The sequence below is a fragment of the Mus caroli genome, unplaced genomic scaffold (genome assembly GCF_978045245.1).
Source record: "Mus caroli unplaced genomic scaffold, Mus_caroli_1 scaffold_1, whole genome shotgun sequence".
In the NCBI taxonomy this organism is placed as follows: Eukaryota; Metazoa; Chordata; class Mammalia; order Rodentia; family Muridae; genus Mus; species Mus caroli.
Genome location: NW_028227256.1, coordinates 103,613,003 through 103,637,871, shown reverse-complemented (window position 1 = coordinate 103,637,871; position 24,869 = coordinate 103,613,003). Strand labels below are relative to the sequence as shown.

The window sequence follows — 24,869 nt, the reverse complement described above, 5'->3', positions numbered from 1 at the left end:
AAGTCGGTGGATCAGATGTTGGAATTAAATCTCTGCAACGGTGGCTCCCCGCGCCCCCGCGTTTGCATCTGCTTTGGTTACAGGATGTATGTACAGTTTTCAGCGAAATTCAATTATCAGAAATCCAAGTCAACGCTCAAAGCGAAAGGGAGCGGTGACCATTTTCTGAGTGTGCCAGAAATACACGAACTGGAATCTGTGATTTCAAAGAGGAATACCAGGACTTAGGCACAGAACAAAATCCGTGGATCCAAAAACCACCGTTTGCAAGCCTCCCACGACGTTGGCGGGCGGGCCAACGGGGAGGCCAAGTACCCGGAGCCTACGCACGCACACCCTGCGCAGCCGCAGCCCGAAGCTGAAGGGGCGCGGGCCCAAGAGCTAGTCCGACAGCGGAGACCGCCCCGCCCAGGCTCCTCCTCTTCCCTTCGCCGCCGTCCCGCCCTCGCTCGCAAACCCAAACACTCCCGGCTGCTGGTGCACGTGATCTCCCAGTAGTCGTTCGGGCAGAGATGTTGCTGTTGGCCGCCGCCGGCCTCGTGGCCTTCGTGCTGCTCCTCTACATGGTGTCGCCGCTCATCAGCCCTAAGCCCCTAGCGCTGCCCGGCGCGCACGTAGTGGTGAGTGGCCTCCTGTTGCTGAGCTTGCCCAGGACTGCTAGGACTGCTTGGCCGGCTTGGGCCACCGAGACCACGGTCCCGGAAAGGAACGGTTGAGTGGGGCGGGTTACCTGCTGCCTTAGCCCCGGTATTGCCCTGCCCTGTCGGACCTCAGGAACCCGCCCTCCAAGGCGCCGGGGTACAGGGCAGTGTCGTGGGGAAGGCGCCAGCCGAGTTTCCAGGACTCAGGGGCTCTGCTGCTCGCTGATCCCCGGAGCATCCCTGTCTGCTACTGTTTGGATCTTCAGTTTCCCCAATGAGTCAACAGAGAGACTGAGAAACTTTGCCAAGGACACGGCAGTCGGTGACTAGCAGGATAAGGGCGCAAACCGGATGGGAGTAGCTACAGCCAGGGAATCCTAAGGAGCCCACAGCAAGGAGGGGGTCTGGGCCTCTGGGGCTGGCCCAGGCAGCTGAGACTGTAGGGTGTCATGTGCAAGTGACAAAGAGCCCCCAGAGGGTTCTAGGAAGTGATACACCTGAGGGGTGGCCTGGCAGGTTTGGCCACCAGGCTTGTCTCTGAACTCAGCCAGGGTCTGCTGAGTACTGCTCAAGTGCAATCCTTTCTGGCCTCAGAAGGATGAACTCACCAGCTTGATTTGAAGCTTAAGATGGAAGGAGATATGAGTGGTTTGGTTTGTTAATGTCCGGAAGCTCGCAGGTTCCTGTGTGCAGGCTTGGCTATGCCTCCACCCCGCCCCCACAGCTCAGAGCCTCAACTCTGGCATTTCTCCTCGGTGTCCTATATAGACCCAAAACCCGAGGCGAGGAGTTGCGAATAAGGACAGCTAGTACCCAAACCGGCAGCGCGCATCTCCTTGGTGCCCTTAGGTGACTTACACGAGTGCATCCAAGTGAGTCCCCACTGCGTTGTTACAGGATAGAGTGGTTATCTTAGTATGATTTATCCCAGACAAGAATTTGTGGATGACAACATGTGTTTCCATTAATTTGTCTTTTGTAAAATTACTGATTTATTCCCAGCTGCTGCTATGCATGATGTGGGAAGAGTTATTAGAAAGAAAAATCCAAAGTTTACAATCATGCCAAGTTGTTAAAGTTTTACACCCACAAAATCGTGACTAAAACAGTTGAACTTTCGGGATGGGGAAATGGCTCAGTTGGTAAAGTGCTTGCCGTGCATCATGCCCAGAGTTAGGGTCCCTAGCACCCACATGCTCACTGGGCCTATGCCTCTAACTTCAGCACTGGGGCCACAACCTGTGGATCCCTGGAGCTCGCTGGCGCTGGCTAGCTTGCCTAGACGCACGAGTGATCTTCAGGTTCAGGGAGAAGCCTTGTCGCAAAAATTAAGGTGCAGGGTGACTGAAATGCCAGACACTGACTGTTAGCTTCTGCACAGGTGTACCTACATACACAAAGCTGAATCAACTTGTGCTTGTATAGCTCAGCAGTGGGGCAAGGGGGGAGAAATAAAGTCAGAATGAAAACTAATTCAACATCTACAAGGTACTCATAACTACCCTTGGTACTTGTTCTTGTGTTCCCAGTCCCTGGCTCTTTCACAGGGGAGGTGAGGGCTGTTTCAATAGACGCATTCTTTTTCCCAACATATTTTTATTGATTCTTTGGGAACTTTACATAATGCACTCCAAAACACTCACTTCCCAGCCCTCCCAGGATCCTGCTTTAATACAATAAAAATAATTACCACTATGCATGTATGTATGTATACTGGTATAAACAACATAGCATGACTTATTCATATGGAGTCCCTATCTGCCTTTTTTTTTTTTTTTTTGGTTTTTCAAGACAAGGTTTCTCTGTGTAGCCCTGGCTGTCCTAGAACTCACTCTGTAGACCAGGCTGGCCTCGAACTCAGAGATCCGACTGCCTCTGCCTCCCGAGTGCTGGGATTAAAAGCGTGCGCTACCACGCCCAGCTCCTATCTGCCTTTTTTAATATCTGAAGAGTAAAATGTGATCTAGTTGTGATCTGGGATCAGGAGAGTGAGCCAAACTCTTCGTTTTTAGAGCAGTGAACATACGCTGGTGCTGTGGTGTCTGATCACAGCAGCAAAGCTTTGCTGGTCTTTCTCACCCAGTAGATGGTTGTTTGTTTCAGTGTCCCTCCTTTTGGATGACTGAGAGTAGTGCTCCAAGCAGCAGGAAAGTTGCTGGTGCCCTTAGTAGAGGCTGTATGCTGTGCTTAAAGAGACAGTATCGTTTAAATGGTATTTGTAGTGATCAGTAACAAGGAGTGGTCAAGGAAGGGGAAGTAAATGGTTATCTTTGAGCCCTCTGTTTAGATATAGTATACGTTTAACGTTTTCTCGGCCATTGTGAAAAGCCCACGCCAGTTCTTAGAAGAACATATTCCAGAATTAGCCTAACTGTATTCTTATATGCCAATCAAGACTTAGCTGCATTGGCTAGATCCTTTTGAATGCACGTTAATCTGAAAACCAGGTCTCACTCCCATTGTGAGAAAGTGACACTGTTTGCTTTCCTGAACCCCCCCGGCTTTTGTTCACATAATACATCGGAGCATAAAAGATGTCTCAGTAACCTCATTCCTACCTCCATCAGCTTACTGAACAAGAAATAGGGAGACTTTTATTTGTAAGCTTTGACGTTTTGTTTTGTTTTGGATTTTTGTTTTCATGGAAATGATATAGGAGAACATTCTGCAAAGTGAGGAAAGTATTTATTTAGTGCCTGCTTGTGCAGGGGGCTGGTATGGTCTGTGATGAGTGAGACAGGCTGGCTTGGTGTTGGTCCATAGGAACCATGAGTTCAGCCAGGGAGCCAAGATACATCCAAAGTGAGTACAGACTACATGGTGACCAACCAGGAGGACTGACTGATGGGTTCAGGAAAGGTTCCCATAGGGCTTGGGGGAACTGTGTGGGGTGATGTGTGATCCGAGGAAGAGAAACAGCTTAAGGCAGCATTATAAAGCATGTGAGCAAATGTTTTAGAGGCTCTGCCAGGTACTATGAAGAGTAAAAGTTCAGAAACCAGAGCAGCCCGTAAGATAGCCTGATATCAGAAGCCACAGAGATAACGTTCAGCCAAGGCAACATATATCCTTCTATAGTCATCCTCAGTAGACATCTGGTTAATGATCTCCCAAGTTAACCTCTCCATTAGAACCAAGGTGAGACTACAGGGAAGTGACATAATCTCAAGAACACAGAGAGACACATCTATGCTTGGAGGGTTTCATGGCGATATGAACATTACAGTGTGGGAGATGTTCTTTCTGCATGGCTTTAGAGTAATAAAATATTCAAAGTAATCCAAATGTCTGACTGGAAAAGGGCTAGGTTTTGACAGGAGCGATTTTTGTTTTGCTTTTGATACAGGGTCTCACTGTATAGCCATGCTGGCTTGGAATTTACTGTGTGGATTAGAATAGCTAGGATTCAGACAGATAGCCTGCTTCTGCCTCCTGAGTTCTAATATTAAGGTGTATGCCATCACTACTATGCCTGGCCTGGATGGAGCTCTTTAAATACAGTATTGTGAAGCCTTTTAGTTTTCAACGTTGACAACATATATTCTCTCTCTCTCTCTCTCACACACACACACACATACATACATACAAGATCAAGCCCAAGGCCCATGCCTGTGCTAGGTGAGAGATCTCTACCGCCAACCTACATCCTTAACTCTCTAACACGTTTTTACATAGACTTAGACTTACATAGATGTGCTGGAAGGAAATGAGATTCCTTTGTGTTTGTAGTCAGCAGCACTAATGTATTATTTCTTAGCTAAAATTGTAGGGCACGTTCCCTTTGGTGACCTGAAACGATTTTAGATGAACAGTTTATAGCTCAGCACTGGGGAAGGGAAAAAAAAACAAAAACGGTCAAGGCTAGGAGGCTCTGCTGAGAGTGTAATCTTTGATGGTTACACTGCATTCCAAGTGACAAATCTGGTATGAGAAGGTTGTGGTTCTTGGAGACGTTTTGTTCCTGAGACAGCCCCATGTAGTCCTAGCCAATACCATGAAACTGTCCGTGAGATTGAACGACTTCAACCTTGACCTCCTCATCCCCTGCAGACACGCTCCTGGGGAATATTTAAAACTCAGAATTATGTCATAGCCCTATGCGGTACTGGAGATCCAACGTGGGGCCTCATGAATCCTAGGCAAGCACCTGCACTGAGCTACACCCTTACTACTCCCAACACAAATATTTCAAGAAGTCTCTGTACAGAGGAGACATGGCAAGTGCTAAGACGGTCTAAGATAGTCTTCCTGATGTTCTCCGTAGGTCACGGGAGGCTCCAGTGGCATTGGGAAGTGCATTGCTATCGAGTGCTACAAACAAGGAGCATTTATAACTCTGGTTGCACGAAATGAGGTAAGCGCTCTAGACTCCTCATGACAAACTCACTAATTCGGGAAGTCCAAGAGACTGGTCTTGGTGCTCACAGCCGTGTGGGAATGAGGTGCCTTATCTGTCATTTTTCTCTGTAACTTGCTGATGACATGAAAGGCATCTTTGGCAGAGTCCCTATGCCCCAGGAGAGTTTTCATTCTTTCCAGTATGTGTAGCAAAGTAGTTTTTCCTGTTGTAAGCAATCAGGGGTCTGTTTTTCATTGTATTGGGGTCTGCCGTCTTGCCAGAATTGCTTTCGGAGCATGAAGCTGTGACTGAAGATGCCCCTTGTTCCTCTTCAGGGTCTGGAGCAGAGACCCCGGCTTCTTGGTCAAAAGGTCTGCCTTGCTTGCTGTGGAGCAGATAGATACTCAGTTGAGTGATGAAATGAAAGAAGAGGGGCTTGAGGTGTGCTCAGTGGGCTCAGCACTTACCCAAGGTGAATGAATCAAATCCACATAGTACTCCAAGGAGGTGCATGAGAACCCTAGCCTTAGGGAGGTGGACGCAGAAGGATCAGAAGTTCAAAGTCTTCCCCTGCTATACAGCAAAGGAGAATCTAGCCTGACTTTTATGAGACCCTGTAATTCAGGGACAGGGAAGAGAAAGAAATGAGATGTGCTTAAGGGGTTAACTGTCTACACAGAGTGGTTAGTTGAAAAGGGGCTAGTGGAGAAGACAGGATAGAAAGGATCTCTGGAGAAAATACATAACAATAATGATCCAGAATTAGGTTAAAATATCCATCATTTCCTTAATGGTTTTTTTTTAATTAGGTATTTTCCTCATTTACATTTCCAATACTATCCAAAAAGTCCCCAATACACTCCCCCCCCTCCACTCCCCTACCCACCCACTCCCACTTTTTGGCCCTGGCGTTCCCCTGTACTGGGGCATATAAAGTTTGCAAGTCCAATGGGCCTCTCTTTCCAGTGATGGCCGACTAGGCCATCTTTTGATACATATGCAGCTAGAGACAAGAGCTCCGGGGTACTGGTTGGTTTTTAAAAGAAATTATACAGCCAGGTGTGGTGGTGCACACCTTTAATCCCAGCACTTGGGAGGCAGAGGCAGGCAGATTTCTGAGTGCGAGGCCAGCCTGGTCTACAAAGTGAGTTCCAGGACAGCCAGGGCTATACAGAGAAACCCTGTCTTGAAAAACCAAAAAAGAAAAAAGAAAAAGAAATTATGGCTTGGTTGTACACACTTTAAAGTCACTGTACATGAACAGAAGCACAAATTTAGGAAAAGGCCACTTTTGAGTTTTTAGCAGGGCTAGAATTTGACAGTGAGTGATTGGGGGTGGGGGGGCTGGTGTCACAGCTGGCAGGAACTTGCAGGGCCATATTTGGGCTTTGGGCTGGCATCACAGCTAGTGAGTAGGAACTCATGCAGGGCCGTGTTGGAGTGAGTATCCAGAGAGCTTTCTGGCCTGAAGATGTTGTTTAGTTTTTTCATGTAACTTTTCATTGCAGTCTCGTATTCATTTCCCATCATGCGATGGCATTGTACTATTTTGTCATGGGCGTTCATATTTGTAAATTCAACTTGTTCTTTGAAGATACCTACTGGCCCACCCCCACCCCTCTGAGACAAGGTCTCGAGTATCATGGGCTAGCCTGGAATTCTGTAGCAGAGGATATCCTTGCCAGATACCTAGGTTCCTCCAGGCTTGGTTTTAGCCTTTCTAGGGATTGAACTCAGAGTGCCATGCATGCTGGGACCTTCTTTGTTCTTCTACAGTTCTCAAATTTTATTTAAATTTATGAAAAATTAAAGTTCTGTAAACGCATCTGTTTTTATGAGAATAAGCAAAACAAAATGGAGGACATAGGAAAAGTTTGCAATTATCTGGGTAGGTTTGTAGGTCTGAGATGTATTTTTGAAAGTAGCCAGATGTAGATTTTTCTTTCTCCTCTTTGTAAGAGGTGAATGATTTTTTTACTTGAGGTTGTATTGAGAGGAGTAAACTGCTGATATTATCTAATAAATCCCTCCTGGTGTGGAGTCAGCCTCATGCCTTTAGCCTTCCAGAGCATTTGTGGTCGGTCATGTGCTTATGCTGTGTCCCTGCTCAGTGGTGGGAATGGAAATGTCTGTTGGCATGGACAGGCCGACCAGCAACATGAGTGCTGCTAAGAGGTATTTGAGCTTGCTTTCTTCTTCCCATTCTCTGCAATGGACTTAAATAAACCCTGCTGTGACTTACCTGGGCTCTTACGTGTTTTGCCTCTTTCTTCCTCAAACCCACGGTTCTGATTTATAGAATGCAGTGTCTGTTCAAATGTTGCTTTTTCTTTTCTTTTTAAGAAGTGCAGACAGACATAGTTTTTTCTGTATTGCTTTTAGGACAAGCTACTGCAGGCGAAGAAAGAAATTGAAAAGCACTCTATTAACGACAAACAGGTAAAGTGGGGCCGAAGGACGAATCTTCTTTCCTGATACACAGTTGTTTAAAGGGGAGGAAAGATGTTATTTCCACTGCAACTGGATCACTGAAGGCATTTATGGTTTTTCCCAATTAAAATACATTTTAGGCCGCTTTCTAAAAGATGAAATTATTTGAAATGACTAGAATTCAGGTCTCTGTACAGAAACCAGAAGGTATGGACTATCACACATACCTGAAAATAGCCAAGCAGCTCTGTGTGAGAAAATGGTTTCATGGCAATTGTGCAAACAGTTTACACAACGACTTAGATGAAAAGGGTGTTTGAAAAGATGTTGTATGATTTGGGATACTAAAATGATACAGACAATGTAATGTATATTTTAATGTGCAACTCAATGACTGGTTAACTACTACAGACCCATCATCTGATCTAAAGGAATGGAAGTTAAAGGACTTTCTGAACCCTCTCTCCTGCCTTTGGGCTCAGTACCAGCCTCTGTTCTCAGAGGCCACCTTAAACCCCACTCTGATGTTGGTGTTCATTCATTCTTTGCTTTTCTTTAAGATTTTACCATCTCTGGAAGTGTGTATAGTATTTTGTATGAGTATGTGTGTGCACCCGTGTGTACAACAGTACAGATATGTATGCACGTACGTACATGCACATGCTCGAGAAGCCACGGACCGACATTGGGTGTCTTCTGTAATCTCTCCATAGTATTTTTTTTTTTTTGAAATAGACTCTTTTGGTGAGCCTGAAGCTATCCTTGCTTGGGATCTAAACACAGGGGCCTCCTTACGCTAGCACCTTGCCAGCTAGTCATCTTAGCACCTAAATTGTGTGTGTGTGTGTGTGTTTTTGTGTGTTTTCTGTATCTTTTTGAGCTTTGGCATCATTCCTGTGTTTCTGAACTGCCTTAATGAGACCTCGCACAGTATGTACTTAGGTTTAAGACACCCACTTCCTGAGTTTTCACAACGTTGTGCAACCATAATCACAATCAATTTGGAAATCATCCCAACCCTGAAGTCTCCAGACTGCCATTAGCAGCCACACCCATTCCTGCCCTGCCTCTCCTAGCCAAGTACTAATAACCTGTATAATTTGATAGACTGATGGACACTCTTTTTTTTTTTTAAAGATTTATCTATTTATTATATGTAAGTACACTAGCTGTCTTCAGACACTCCAGAAGAGGGAGTAAGATCTTGTTACTGATGGTTGTGAGCCACCATGTGGTTGCTGGGATGAACTCAAACTGACCTTTGGAAGGGCAGTCTGAGCCATCTCACCAGCCCCTGATGGACATTCTTATGCAGTGTTCTGCAACCTTATTTCTTCAATCTATATTATTTTTAAAATTCATCTGTGTTGCTGAATAAAATAGCTCATGTGGTCTTTTCTTTATTTTATTTATTTTTTTTCTTTCTTTCTTTCTTTCTTTTTTTTTTTTTAATATTCTTTCTATGGGTGTGCTGTCCAGCTAGACTCAAATCCCAGGACTGTTTTAGAAAGTTTTAATAGAAACCTGGGGTTTCTACCCTGCCTTTGATCATTCAGTTCCCAGATAAAAGACACACTTTTATTATTTATAATAAGCTTTAAACAACACAAGAGCTGGGCAGATATCTGTCCTCCCTACTATTAGACTCTACTTTCCTATTGATAACCCTGAGTTATTACTTACTGTGTTTTATCTGGGCTGCTCCTAGCTCCAGTTGGCCAGCCTCATAGCTGTTTTCTTGACTCCTAACCCATGGTGTCTTTCTCTTTCTCCTGCCCTTCTCCCCATCAAAAGTTCTCCTCCAGTCCCCAAGCCCTGGAACCCTAAACTCCACCTATGTCTCTTCTGCCCAGCTGTTGGCTGTCAGCATCTTTATTTACCAATCAGAAATAACTTGGGGATAAGGTCACATAGCATCACTTGGGTCTATGTGTGGACTCTTCTCTCTGGGGAAACCAGGTCTTGAGGAACTAGCAGTATTAACATTAGAATACAAGCAACATCAGACTAACCCCCTACATGGGACTCAAATGATTCTCCTGTCTCAGCTTGTTAACAGGATTACAATAGGCGTATGCCATTTTCCTACATTCACTTAAGTTTATTATTGATATATATCATGTAGTTGTATGTATAAAATACTTTCACTTACCTGTTCTGTCATTGATAGCTATTTAATTTGCTCCCATATTTTTGTGTTTATTGATGGTTGTTGTCATGGCAGCTTTTCTTTGTGCACATGATCAAAATGATTCTGTTGCTTTGGGGCCTTTAACAAGGGAAAGCAAAGTTGCTCAACTCTGGGAAATGGGGGCGGGGGTTGGGGAACTTTCCTCAGTATCTTCTGTGTCCTTAAATGGCATACCTTAGGGACCTAAATTCTCTTTATTATGCCCTGCCTTTTAAAGGTTTCACTGCCTTCCAATAATGCCAATGTACTAACGCTTTAACATGTTGTCATTGGGAATACAAATTTTTGTACGAGACATTCCAGATGCCTGCCTGTTTGCTCTGGCACCCATCACCATGTCTCTTGCCACCACCCCATGTAGGCATTCTGCTTTGTGATAGGCTGTTTTTTGACTGCCAGTGAAATGAGCCCCATTTAAGCCAGATTAGAGTGTATTAAAGGCAAGTTTATTGGGAAGCTGCTCTCCCTCTGGTGGGTGAGTTCACTGGCCCCAAAGACTGAGGCCAGGGAAGTAGCCATGGGGAGGTGGGGGAGGGGAGGAAGAGAGAAGGGGCATGCACCCAGAGCGGGAGAAGGAGAAGGGGAGAGAGCATGCAAAATGTCTAGATTATATAGAGAGGAGCCTCTGGAGGCTCAGCAGTTGTGGCAGCCCAGCCCCTGGGTTGAAAAATTCAAGGTTGGGGGCAGGGTATGTCAGGTAGGGACTGAGGGATGCTGGGAGAACCTAGAGGCCAGGTCTGCTGTGGTGTGTAAAATACGCACCTCAGTCTCTTGACCAGGGTCCAGAACCAAACATCTCAGTCTTTTGTTGCTTATAAAAGAGTAAGAGACTCCATAATCATACATGACTGCTTCCTGCTGACACTGGGGTGCAGTTTTGAATGTGGGAAAATGCTGGAATGTGGGGCAAGTCCAGGAAGAGCTGGTTGTCTCACTGCCGCCCAGGCTGTGGGACCATCCTGGGCTAGGAGTGTGTAGGCCCAGTTGAAACAGTCTGTGAGGCTGGGGCAGAGTAACTGTTTTGGAGCTGTTGTGGATGCAGATTCTGAGAGAACACCTGGATGTTGGAGACAGAAGATAAAGTTTAGGGAGAAAACCTTTCTGAGGGTTAAAAATTTGAAACTCTTAGGCTCATGGTCGTGGAAATTGGAGAAGCGGTGGGGTGGGGGCAGGACCAGGGATAGGGAAATAGATCCCACCCTCAGGAATGGGCAAGTGGGGAAGGAAGCAGGCTGTTAATTGACCGTACTTATCTGGAGTCCATTTGGCTGTGGAAGGTGGATTTGAGTGGATTCCCTGAAGCTTACAAGAATCTTTTTAAGTTTACAAAAAGATAAATCCTTTACAACTTCATTTATCCACTTCAAAACCCCTTCCTAGACCTTCAGACAGTTTCTTAGAAGCCTTTATATCCTCAGATCTTACGTAAACTTTTCCTATCCACTGATTTACCATGAGACACGGACGGTTGATCACTTGATTTAAACCTGAGAATGATACATCTAAATGTCCTATGTGACAATTAGAATGACAGACTTACCCATTACCCAGTTACACCACTAGGTTCCTTTTATATCAATGGCTTTGTTGAGGACACAGGTCCAGGGCAGAATTAATCTTAGGCTGCCAGGCCCAACAAATCTGAAAGGCCTTCCTGTGGAGAAGAAACTTGCGAAACTGACCTTGCTTTGACTTAGCCAACATGAGACATGTCTGGCGTCCCTGTTTGTACACAGTTCAGGTCAGACCTCAGCAGCTTAGGCAATAGGGCAGCCTTTTTCAATGGTTACTGTACAATTCAGATGGAGTCCTTTCCTGTTGTGTCTGCATCTTCTTGGAGACCTTGGGGGTGTCACTACTAGGATTTGGGAGTCTCTATCATTGTAAACATTAAGTTTAAGATTTTAAATGTCATATTCATCAGGTCTCTGACAGGTTTGAGGCCGGTACCTACTAAGCATATCTGCTTTAGTCGATCTATGTCTGTTTCTAGTTATCTGTACACCTCGCAAACATAAAACAGGAGGCTACATAAAGCTTAAATAATTAACTGCGTCAGTTCTCAACATGACGTTAGTGATGCCCTTAAAGATGGTGGTGAAGCCATAATTCAACCCTCTTTATTCCAAAGTCAAGGTGGTGACCAGTTGTGCTGTTTACCCAGTGTGTGTACATTGTTAGTTCACCATCACTGTTGTAATCAGTGCTGCTGCTGCTGCTGTCACAGGAAGGAGGAGGGGAGGGATGGGAGGCAGAAAGACTGGGCTAGGTGGCACCTGGAGCCCTGTGCTCAGTGTGGTGAAGGGAGAGTGGGAGAACACAGCCTCAAAAAAGCTGGACACAGGGAATTCAGATCAATTTGAATAAATTTTTTTTTAGATCCCATGGCACCCATCATCCCAGTGTTCACTGGAGATCCCAACACTATTGAATTGCCATCCCAATTCATAGTCTGAGATCAAATGGTTTATGCAGAAGTGTAGTAACCTCAGATAGGGCATGTCTGTATCAAAGGTTCCCCCAAAACAAAGACCTGGTCTTTGTTCAGATGGGGCGAACTCTAACATAGCTGTGACTCAGCAGAGAAAGCTCCAAGGATCCTAAACCCAGATAGGAAATAGCTGGGGATGGGTAGCCACAGAATCAGAAGAAATGATGTATTTCAGTGGAGAGGGCTAGAAGAACAGATCGGTTCCCAGATGGCCAGGAAATACCAGGTCCTTCGAACTGGGGACTCAACTTCACTCCAGTTCAGTGACATCTGATAGGCTATTTTTCCACCACCGGTGAAATGAGCCAATTTAAGCCAGATTAGATTAGATTAAAAGCTGGTTTATTGGGAAGCTGCTCTCAGGTGGGTGAGTTCACTGGCCCTGAGGACCAAGGCCAGGGAAGTTGCCATAAGGAAAAGGGAGGGGGGGGTCAGGAGGGGAGGGAGAGAGAAAGAGAAGCTGCACACACAGAGAGGGAAGAGAGGAGGTTTGGGGCAGGGTATGCCAGGTAGGGACTGAGGGATGCTAGGAGAACCTGGAAGCCAGATCTGCTTTGGTATGTAAAATATGTACCTCCATTCCCCCATCCTGGGGTCAGAAATGAAACACTTCGTAGGTATACGTGGCTAAATTGGTCTGCATTATTAGAAAGACTTGGTCTTATTTTTTTTAAAAAATACCTTTACAAATAGTTTTGATAGACCAACATTTTGGCCTGTGCTTGTAATCTTAGTAATCTCAGTATGTGGAAGGCTGAAACCGGAGGAGAGCTGTGAGCCCAAGTTATTCTAGACAGAAGTTCAAGACCATGTGTGTTGTTAAAATAACCCGAAGATGTCATTCTGTCCTTCCACCATGTGAGTCCCAGGTGATGATCACCCTTACCTGGTGAGGAGCTGTCTCACAGGTCCTGATCCCATTCCTCCTGTTTTCTTCTTTTGAACAGGTGGTGCTGTGTATCTCAGTTGATGTGTCTCAAGACTATAACCAAGTGGAGAATGTCATAAAGCAGGTACGAGGAGGAGCCATTTCAGTTCACTGCCTGACTCTGCTTGGTTCTCGCCAGGAGTTGACAGCTCTTCTCTATAGGCTTAGTAGTTCCATGGACTTTATGGACCTTGTCTTTCTGCATGATGAATCTCCATTCTCTGATGTAGTGTTTGGAATGATAATGTAATGTTCTGGAATATTCCTCCAGGCACAAGAGAAGCTGGGTCCTGTGGACATGCTGGTCAACTGTGCAGGCACCTCTCTGTCAGGAAAGTTTGAAGAGCTTGAAGTTAGTAGTTTTGAGGTGAGTCACAGTGGCGTCAAGATGATGTCTTCTATTTTAAAACAGGCCTGCCAAGCCAAGAACTCAGCTACTAATGTACTTCAACCCTGAGGAAATGTTCATTAGATGTGAACTCTTAAGTGCAAGGCGTTTTGACCTTGGCAATACGTCATTCTTGTCTTTAGTGTCCTCTTTCACCAGGGTGATAGGGACTCTGAAGTTAAACTGCTCTCCTATCTTATAGAAAGTGCGACTGCTGGACCAGTCTCAGAACTATCTTCTCACAGGCTGTAGTCAACACCATATACTCAGAGATACACACAAGGCCTACAGGAGGATCAGAGGGTGGTAAAAGGCAGAATGGTAGGACCTGAGTGTCTAAGTTTGTCTGAGACACCCTGTCACTATGCACACCACGCTGGCCCAGCCTTCTACCTCAGCTTCCTAAGCACTGGGATCACAGGTCTCTATCACCGTGCCTAGTGTCACTACACCTGGTAGAATTGTTTGTTTTACAGTGAATAATTCAGAGGCACTTAGCAAATTGTGATGTTGTGTAACTATCTAATTCTAAAACATTTTCATCTCTCCAAAAGAATACCCTATACTTTAGTCAGTATATCTCATTACCCCAAACCCCTATTCTAGCCAATGGCTACCCCTAATCTGTGTCTGTCTTGCTGAATAATAGAGTCGTGTGCAGCGTGCCCTCCTGTGTCTGGCTTTTTCACATGCTGAATGCCCTAAAGGTTCCTTCACACTGAAGTGTACACCGCTGCTTTGTTTTTCTGACTTGGTAACAGTCCCATTGTGTGAGGAGACTGCCTGCTTATCACCCCTGAATATTTGTACCGTTCTTACCCACCCAGCCCAGCCCAGAAGCTCCAGGTATCATTTGAGCCCTTGGAGGTTGTGATGCACAACCCTGTCTTTTAGTTTCCCTATCACCAGTCAACACTTAGGTTTCTATATCTTGCCAAGTGTGTTACAGCTTGTAGTGTGTTCTCCAGCTTTAAACTGTTGTTGCTTTTCCTTTCCCTCTGTTGTGTCTCTTGAGGCTCTCAGCTGGATGAAGTGGCTCATGTGCATAATCCCAGCTCTTGGGAAACTGAGGCAGGAGAATAAGGTTAAGTTTGAGGCCAGCCTGAGCTATGAAGTGAGTTTCAGGTCATCATGAGATACAATATGAAACTCTATCTCCAAAACAGATAGACAAATGTACTCCTTACTGGTTTTTTATTGAGTTATCTAAAAAGAACTGGGGTAAGCATGGAGTTTTGTTCTTTCGCGTATCCTTTTTGGAGTTCTTACTACTAAAGCAGTGTCATGAGGGGCTGGAGAGATGGCTCAGCGGCTAACAGTGCTTGCTGCTCCTGCAGGACTGAGGTTCAGTCCCCAACACTCGGAAAGGTCACATCTGTAATTCCAGTACCAAAGGATCCAGTGCCAACCAGGCACACACATATATGCATGCAAGACACTCAAATGCACATAATAAAAATCAAAGTTTTAAAGGCTAAAACAAGACAGTGACATTAAAACATTCCAGGGGAAAACAAAAACAAAAAACAAGCAAGAATCCTGGCTTCCAAACACAATATTTTCAGTTTTCTTTGCTTTTACAAAATAGAGTGGTAAGAATTACTATCTGCACATATCCTGTCTTCTACTTTTTGAAAACTCATAGCATAAATTTTTCCCCTCACTCCTGTGTTTTCAGTTCTCTTTCCTTAAAGTTTCTTAGTATTCTGCCGCACTGTCATCATGGTTGCGTGTATGCTCTGACGGGGCTGGGTAGCTTCTCAGGGTAAGGAGAATAGCCTTCCGGTATATAAACCCGTCACTGTGTGGCCTTCCGGTTCTCAGGGTGAACGTGGGCTTCAAGAGTTCTGGGATGAGAAGCTGGGACTGTCTCTGCGGGTACTTTCCAGCAAATACTGAGTTCTTACTGTGCAGGGCAGCAGGTTCTGTGCTTGTACTTAGCTTGTGTTTTCCCATGTAATCCCTGAAGCATCCTGAGGTAATGCTGAGATTAACCCCATTTTCACCTGAGGAAATGGCCAGCTGAGAAAAGTCTCACAAGATCAGGAGTGGGTAGTGGCATGAAGGCACAGCTCTACTGTTAACTAGTACCACATTCTCTGTATAGTCCTTGTCTAGCTTAGAGCTAATAGGCCAGAAGAAATATTTTGAAGCTTTCTCCTATAACCCTTTAAGAATTATTACCTATAAGGACTTAAAAAGATAGCTTAGGGATAAAATGTCCTGGCCACTCTGGCAGAGGACCCAGGTTTAGTCGCCAGCATCTTACAACTGTCTTTAATTCCAGTTCAGAAGATCCAGCGCCCCATTCTGGCCTCTGGGCACTGTACACACATGGTACACAGAAATATTTTAAGGCAAAACCCTATACACATAAACTATCGTTATAATGCGTTACCTACAGTAAATACTTTTCTAGTAGAACACTAATTTTGACCATTTGTGTATGTGCATGGTTGGAGCAGAGGTTAATGTTGGCTGTTTGTTCTCGTTCTCCCTCTCCCTCTCCCTCTCCCTCTCCCTCTCCCTCTCCCTCTCCCTCTCCCTCTCCCTCTCCCTCTCCCTCTCCCTCTCCCTCTCCCTCTCCCTCCCTCCCTCCACCTTATTTTTGAGGCAGAATCTCTCATTAAACCTAGATGTCACTATTTTGGTTACACTGGCTGAGACTGTCCAGTAAGCTGCTGGGATCTGCCTGTTTCTGCCTTCCTGCTCCCGGTGCCTGGGTTAGAGGTGTGTGCCCTGATGCCCAGCAGAGTTTTTGCGTGGTGCTGGGGATCCAAACTCAAGTCCATGTGCTTGCACACAAAGGACTTTTCTAACTCAGCCTTATGCCTAGCCCTAATTTTGACATTTGTATCAAAGATGGAACTGCTGTCACTCTGAGAATTGTCTTCAAACTAGTCTCCAGAGGCTAGGTCCTGAGTGTCAGTATCTACTACATTCGTTCACTTCCCCGTACAATATTCAGCAAATCTGCTGCACCCTGGCTCCCAGTCCCCTGGGCTTTTTTTATTTTTTTATTTTTATTTATTTATTTTTTTAGTTGCTATTCTATTGCTGTGAAGAGACACTGACCAATGCAACTCTTATAAAGGAAAGCATTTAATTGGAGCTTGCTTACAGGTTCAGAGGCTCAGTCCATTATCATAATAGTGGGAAGCAGACAGGCATAATGCTAGAGCAGTAGCTGAGAGCTCAATGTCCTGGCCCACAGGCAAGGGAGGAGGGAAGGAGGGAGGGAGGGAGGGAGGGAGGGAGGGAGGGAGGGAGGGAGGGAGAGAGGGAGAGAGAGAGAGAGAGAGAGAGAGAGAGAGAGAGAGAGAGAGAGAGAGAGAGAGAGAAAGAAAGAGAGAAAGAGAGAGAACAAGAACACAGACAGACACTGGGCCTACTGTGGACTTTTGAAACCTCAGCATACCCCCAGGAACACACCTTCTCCGACAAGGCCCCCCTACCTAATCCTTCCAAACTGTTAAACCAAATAGGAACCATGCCTACAAATATATATGCAAACTACCCTAGGTCTCTCCTAAATAAGTTAGTCCTGGGAAGAGACAAACTCCCCTTAGCAGGGCTTAGGCTTTTGTCCCTGTTCATCCCACCTCATCTGGCCTCTTTGTTTCTTGCAGAAATTAATGAGCATAAATTACCTGGGCAGCGTGTACCCCAGCAGGGCAGTAATCACCACCATGAAGGAGCGACGGGTGGGCAGGATCGTGTTTGTGTCCTCTCAGGCAGGACAGCTGGGACTGTTTGGTTTCACGGCCTACTCTTCATCCAAGTTTGCCATAAGAGGATTGGCAGAAGCTCTGCAGATGGAGGTAAAAGATGCATTTATTTCTGTATTTCTTCTTCTCAGATCAGCAGGGAGCTCTGTCGTTTTCTAGCTTCTTAGCCTACATCACTTTGTAAGCTAAAGGCTTACAGAGGTGATATCTGTAAAAACAACAAAACTAACTCAGTTGTAAGATCTACGTTTTAATACTTCTTATTGTATAAAATTATACTTAGGACAGCGGCAAAATGACTCTGAGGGTGGAGGGATTGTCTACTCTATAAAGTACTTGAAAGCCCTTCTGGTGTTGGTCTGCTTCTGCTTAAGTGAACAGGGATATCATTATACAGACAACTTTCTGGAAGTGGTTCTGGGGAAAATGCTTGTTGTACAGGTTGGGTAACAGAGTTTGGCTCTCCAGAACTCACGTACATGTTGGGCCAGTGTAGCAGTCTGCCTGTAATCCTAGTGCTCAGAAGGTGAAGATGGGAGCCCAAAGCTGCGTGGCTAACGAGCTAGACCAGTCCTCTCAGTATGAGTCAAATTGCAAGGCCTACCTCAAAGAATAAGGTAGGGGATCATTAAGACAAACTCAATATTAGGCTTAGGCCTTTGCACACACATGCTCAGTTAAGCTGTGAAGTTGCAAGAGAGGATTCTGTGCAAAGATGCTTTGCAAATAACCATGTTCGTGCGTGTATAGGTCTGTATGTGTGAACTATGTGCACAAACTTCTTCATACCACTTTTTGGAAAGAGGAATTCAGCTTTTAGTGAATTCAGTGAGAGTCACGTAGTCACTTGGTGACAGGAATAACAAGGCCTAGCCCTGTGACTGCAAGCCCACTGGTCTTTTGTAGCAGAGGATGTATCTGTAATTTGGAATCTGTAATTTGTAATGTGCATCTGGTAGCTGCTTTATCCGGTTTGGGGTTTTGGGCTTAGAATCCATGCGGGTACAGAGTTTGAGAGATAAAAATGTATGCCCATTAAAGCCTTTCCTGAAGTCTGACAGTATGATCCACAAATTAAGGGCAAAGTGTATCTCTGGGAGCCCTGGTTTTCATTTCAGAGGGAACAGTGACCCAGTGGCTGCATCCGAGTCGCTCAGCTTCTTGATGTCAAGAGTGATCTTTCACACTGCCCGAAGCTGGCTGGGCTAAGTCGCCGTGAATTCTGAACATTAAAAGTGTTGTTACTTAAATAAACAAACACACATACCATCTAAAAGACTGCTATTTTATTTGGATTAAGTAAATTCAGGCTTTTGAATCCAACTTGTTTGTAGCAAAATTTGCCTCAAACCAAGATTTCCTTATCAACTAATAATTGTTTATTGAAATCTAGAAAATTTGGTCAGTTTTTTTATGAGTTAAACCAACATAGTTGCGTAAATGCTTGATGCTTTGGGTAAACTTTTTGGTTTAATTAACTTTTTAAGTTTTTCTAGTTATTATCCTGCTTCCTCCGACAAGGTATAAACTCTGAAAATGTGGGCACAGTATGTACTTGAATGCTTTGTTGATATTTTGGATTTGATTTCTTTTTTTCTTTTTTGGTCTTTTAAATACAAATTTAATATTTAAAGATTTTTTTTTTCAAAAAGTTGATCTCTTTGAAAGTGTATTTCTGAAGTCAGTTATAGCCAGAGATTCAAGAATCAACCATAACAAAACAGGAATCCCCAACCAGGATTCCTCCTGCCTGGCCCCTCCCCTCATCTCTTCCCACTGTGGTAGACCAGTAAGCTGGAGCTGGGATTTTTAGCTTGATGTAAGCAGCTGGGGTTCCCTCTCCAGCCCCAGTGTTCTTGTTTTAATAAAACAGCTCTTAAGTGGCACTGTTTTTTTTATGATAAACTCATCCTTCGCAAGCCATCCATTGTCTTACCTGTCCGGGGCTGGTGCCAAGTAGAAGGGAGAGTAAGAGGACAGGTGGAAGAAAGGCAGAGCAGGAGAGTAGAAAACGGCTGTTTCCCAGGGCCAGGGAGAAACAAGTCAGCTAGGCATGATTCAGTGAGATCAGTGTAACACTTATCGTAACACTTGTCATAACCTAGAACAGGCAAATGTAAGCTAAGCTGTCCCTTTTTGGTTGGGTTATAATGTTAACAGAGAGGGGTGTAAGAATAATTTTCTATGTCCTGGTTTTGCAAATTATGTGAACAAGAGTATCAGGAGACCAGGAACTGGGTTATGGACAGAGCATTGTCCGTTTAGTTCATTCCTGTATGGAAGTCTATGTTGGCATACAGTAGTAATTTAGAAAGTGTTTGCTGGGAGCATCCACCCATAGACTAGCAGAATAATTGTGCTTGATGATTGCAAAGACAGTGTTGGCTCCAAAGGTGATGGACTGGTTCCTCTCCACCTTGCTATTTCCAGTCCTTCCCTGGGAGAGAACGGTTGTAACTGTTGGTAACCCAGTCATGACCTTGAGTTTGAGAGACACTACTTTGAAACATGGTTTTGATGATCATAAACAGCACAGCCCTCACTGTGGGGGCAGAGCAGTGGGGGAGGCAGTTCAGAGTGGGCCGGAGAAGCCAGCCTGGGTGACTTGCCTAGTTAACACTCAGGCACTTTTTTTTTTTTAAAGCCATTTTTCTCTGGTCCAATACAGGACCAGACAAGACTACAAGAGAGATTTTATTAAGTCACCATCTCAAAAGCAAGTGTGAGAGAAGTCACTTGCTCATCATTGTTCCAGCAGGCTCGCCTGGTTGGCCTGGAAGACAGCAAGCCCTCCCTGGCAAGGCCAAGCCATGAACCCTCATGACTTGGATGCCTGGAATGGAACCAACTTTCATTCTTGTGATTACTTGGATGGGTTGCACAGTAGCTACTGCTTTGTTCTCTTGACCCATGTTGCTCTCCCGAGCCTTCATAGCTGTGTCACTAAAAGAGTCTGGGAGCTAAGGGGCTGGCGCCCTGGTAGACGGGTGGGGCTGAGGAACACTGTCGGATTTCTTCTTTAAGATTCTCAGCACTAGACTTGTTGCCGTCCCTTCCAAATACCCAGATGTCTTTATGAGGACAGAGACACAAGCCAGCAGTAAATAAAAAAGCATGCCAGAGTGGACTTGGTGGTCCGAGACTTTGGATCGCTGATGACCAAGGCAAGAAAGGAACAGGCTGCTGCTGTTGGACAGTTTTGGGAGACTGACCCTTGAAAAGAAGGGCCAGTGGGATTGTTGGGGTGTCTTCATCAGTAGAGGAGTTGACTGGGAAGAGGAACTGGGAGGCAAACAGTGTTGGAAGAACTAGAGGTTATAATAGGCATAGTACCTATAAAGAAAGCCAGGGGGAACTGGGCATAGTGGTGCACACCTGTATCCCAAGTATTCGGGAGACCATGGCAGACAGATCACCAGGTCAGACTAGCCTGGGCTAGAGAGATCTTACTGTTAAAAAGGGCAGAGGGAAGAGCTTCTCTGTATAAATAGTGGTAGGGGCTGTTACAGGAGAGTTGCTTGGCTGGTCATACTTTGGTGGTCTACCCAGGATGAAGATGCTTTCTCCTGATGCCATGTGGGTGGTTATGCAGGGACTTCTACAGGGATGGATAGAGTTCCAAATCTGGATTCAGGCACAGTAATGCGCATCTGGGAAGGCACTGAGAGACAGTGTTTTGCAATTGAAATGAACATTGCTGTCTTATAGCAGCCTGAAAGGCATAGACCTGCCTTCTGCCTTGAGCTGTGCAGTTCATGGGCAGAGTCTGTGTTGAATGAGCATACTGCCATTCCACAGCATATGCAGTTCTCCCTGGGCAGCTCTGAGCCTCTGCTTGGTCAGCCGCAGGAAGAACTCTACTGGGGGAGGGGGGGGCTTGACACACTTTAGAGCCAGCCACTTTCTAACATAGGTCAGGGGAACTCTTGCTACTGTTTCTAAGTCATCTTCATGGAGAGGGGTCCCCAGGACATTTGGTGCCTGTTTACTGATAGCCACTTCACGAGCCCGACAAGCATCACCTTCTAAGGCAGAGCTCTCAGCCTTCTGAATGCTGTGATCTATTAATACACCTCGTGCTGTGGTGACCCCAACCATATGGTGGTTAGTTGCTATTTCATAACTGTAATGCTGCTGCTATTATGAATCAGTGTAAATATCTGATATATAACACCCCCCAAAAAGGGCTGCGGCCCACAGGTTGGAAGCACTGTTCTAAGAATCGAGATAGCTGAGACAAGTTACAGGATGACTACAAAGTGCTCTGTTCACTGAGAATGCGTACCTTGTTTGTGTGACCAGGTGAAGCCGTACAATGTGTACGTCACTGTGGCCTACCCACCAGACACCGACACGCCGGGGCTGGCTGAGGAAAACAAAACGAAGGTCAGTATTCCTACATAATGCCCTCTGTGAGGAGTGTATGATGGCATGTGTGTGTGTGTGTGTGCTGTGTGAAGCGTTTTGTGTGTGTAATATGTGTTGTGTGTGTGAAATACATGTTGTGTGTGATGTGTGTGTGATATGCATGTTGCGTGTGAAATGTGTGTATGATACACATCTGTGTGTGCTGTGGTGTGTGATGCAGATATTTACACTGATTCATAATAGCAACATTACAGTTATGAAATAAGCAACTAACAACCTTATGGTTGGGGTCACCACAGCACGAGGTGTATTGTCTGTGTTAGGTATTGTATGTGTGTGATGGATGATGTGTTTGATACAGTATGAAGTGTTCTGAGTGAGGTGTACATGTGATTGTGTGTGTGCGTGTGTGTGTGTGTATGTGTGTACACTCATGGTGGTGTGTATATAGTTTGTATTTGTGACTGGAGGGAGTTGTGCATATTTGGGGGGGTGTGTAGTGTGATTTGTATATGTGATATATGGGGGGCGTTGTACATATTTGGGTTTGTGTGGTATGTATGTACATGTTTGAGTGTGAGTGTGTGTGTGTGTGTGTGTGTGTGTGTGTGTGTGTGTGTGTGTGTGTGTGTTTGGGAGCGTGCAGGTATGTATGGAGACCAGAGAACACCCTTGGGTATTGTTCTTCAGGTGGTGTCCTTGCTCTTGAGGCAGGGTCTCCTACTGTCCTGGAACTGTCAAGTAGACCTGGGAGTTCTCTGGTCTCTACCTCCTCCTGGCTGGCTTTGCATGTGTGGGTGCTCAGAGGCCAGACGGGCACTTTATCTCCCGAGCTCTGTTCTGAATCTTCAGTGTAATTTTTATGAATGTCTCCTACTTTAGGTCCCGGCCATTTACCAGTTAGTGGGTCTGTTGGGTGCAGGGTGCTGAGCCAAGACTTGACCTTCCAGGCAGAGCTTCCTCCTCCCCTTTTCTTAATGTTGAACTTACTTGTTTCCAACTTTTAGCTCAGTGTTCTCTCATAGGACATAGTTGGTTGTCTAATGCTGCCTGTGGCCTTATCACTGCCACTTCTGACCCCTGACCCCTAGAGGGAGCCATTTCACCTATGTGTCTAAACCAATCCATACATGCATGCATACATACATACATACATACATACATACATACATACACAGCATATGCACCTACCTGCATGCATAACATGCATACATATATGCACATACATTCATATGTATCTACGTACAAACTCATGTTTTAACTAGGGAAGCTAAAATTTGAGCCTCAGATCTACTTTGTTCTGCCTGTGTTACCTCTGTTGGAGATTCTGTGTTTATATGTAACTTTATTTATTTTTTTTAAAGATTTATTTATTTTATTTTATTATATGTGAGTACACTGTAGTTGTCTTCAGACACTCCAGAAGAGGGCGTCAGATCTTGTGAGCCAACATGTGGTTGCTGGGATTTGAACTCGGGACCTTCGGAAGAGCAGTCGGTGCTCTTAACCACTGAGCCATCTCACCAGCCCTATATGTAACTTTATGAGTGTTGTTAAAGTTGGACCTCTGTAATGGCATTTCCTTTCCTGTGTGTCTTTGTTTAACTGTGAGCATTTGTAGATCATTCACTAGGGAGAACTGAATGTCTTTTGATCATCTGAACCACTGACGGTTCTATTACTTTCATTCTTCTTCCCTCCAAGCCCCTTGTCATGGGGCTCCACCTTCTGACAGTAACAGGACACAGGCCCTGGGGGGTGACATCCTCTGCACTCCCCTGTGCTACGTTTCCCTTCTCTGTCCCTTGTTGGGGGGTCTGCGCCTTCCACTGCTGTCATTTCTCTGCTCACTTTGGTGGCCCTTCAGTCATTCCAGAGAAAGGCACATGAGAGGCAACATTTGTTTAGAATCTGGTTCACAAGAATGCATCTTCCTTTTCCTATTTTTTGTTGTTGTTGTGTGGTAGGGTGTTTACTGGATGACAGTTGAAAATGACGGTCCTCAGCTTTGCAGGCATTTCTCACTGAGTTCTAGCTTCTAGGGTTTCCTGGGGACCCCACTGACCTGAGATGCCTCTCGTGGCTTGTGGTTCAGAGACACCCGTCCATCAGGACGGGGAGAACTGGTCAGGCAGATCAGTGCTCCTTACAGGAAGGAGAGGAAGGGGGTACAGCAGAGAGCCAGGTGAGCCATAGCCTCAGCTACGCATTCCTCCAGCTGGGCTTCAGCCCCTACCTTTCCCCACCTTCCACTAATGCTCCAGGGCCAGGCGTGCGTCGGTGACTGAGCAGCCTCCTCATACACATGGGAGCTGTGTACTCTTGGTGGGGTTTAGCTGTACACACTCTTTTTTCCTTTTTATCTTTTAGAATGCCGTTTGCTGTGAAGTGTTTTATATGCTAGATACTCAGGATCGCCCCTTTGTTCTCTCATGCACTCAGGTCTGGAACATTGAGGTCATTTGTTTCCCATCCAGAACACTTGGAAGCATTCTTTGTGCAGTTGTCACCCAGGAGCCCCACTTTCCGGCTGACCTCATCGCCTCCTCTCTATTGGTTTCTTCTTCAACTTTATTTTATTTAACTTCAATTTTTATTTCTACTGATTTTTTTTTAAGCTTAGATCTGTCTGTCATGGATTTGTCTTTAGTTACTGTTCAGTTGTTGTGAAGAGAAACCAAGACCAATATAACACAAAAGAGAGCATTTACTTGGCTCTGTCTTACAGTTTCATAGGGCTAACCATTGTCATCATGGCAGGGATCATGGTGGCACTCAGACAGACATGGTGCTGAAGAAGGAAATCAGAGCTAAATCCTGATCCACAGGCCACAGGCAGGCAGACAGACAGACGACAGACAGACACTGCACCTGGTGTGGACTTTTGAAGCCTCCACCCCATTCCCACTGAGTTTTCTTCGATTTCTAAGGAGCTTCAGTCTGAATGTTGCTCGGTTGTATTTGTGTTCTGTTTCTCTTCTTGGTTTTGAGTCTAGGTGTTCCCGAGTCTGCTCATGTTGGTGATTGCTTTCAGCAAGGCAGTGGAGCACCAGGTGTACAGCCGCGTAAAGCCCTTCCTCCACCTCCTGCTTTACATACGGAGGATGGGGTGGCGGTGGCACCTTCATTTCCTTAGCGTCCCGTGTGTGGACAGATGGCATGGGACTGGTCATTTCCGCCCCAGTGGCATCAATCTCCCTTGGGCATGTGTGCAGGTTATATGGAATGACTGAGTAGTCCTGAGCTGAGAGTAGGCTCTATTCATCTGGTTCCCCATCTTTCCCTTTGCCTTGATACAAGCAAACAAAACAGATAAACAGATAAAAGTGAGGCTGAAGGAAACCGATGAAAACACCACCTCACAC

At 45.4% G+C, this 24,869-nt stretch overlaps 1 protein-coding gene across 1 annotated transcript in view; it reads left to right on the top strand.

Annotated features, from left to right (window-relative positions):
* Positions 1 to 368: 368 nt before the first annotated feature.
* Positions 369 to 24,869, top strand: part of Kdsr (3-ketodihydrosphingosine reductase) — a 36,878-nt gene continuing 12,377 nt past the window's right edge. The window contains exons 1-7 of the mRNA XM_021159111.2: positions 369 to 620; positions 4,906 to 4,995; positions 7,363 to 7,419; positions 13,040 to 13,105; positions 13,292 to 13,387; positions 17,038 to 17,229; positions 21,439 to 21,522. Of these exons, the coding sequence (XP_021014770.1) occupies positions 513 to 620; positions 4,906 to 4,995; positions 7,363 to 7,419; positions 13,040 to 13,105; positions 13,292 to 13,387; positions 17,038 to 17,229; positions 21,439 to 21,522 (693 nt within the window). The 5' untranslated portion in view covers positions 369 to 512. The remainder of the gene's footprint in view (positions 621 to 4,905; positions 4,996 to 7,362; positions 7,420 to 13,039; positions 13,106 to 13,291; positions 13,388 to 17,037; positions 17,230 to 21,438; positions 21,523 to 24,869) is intronic.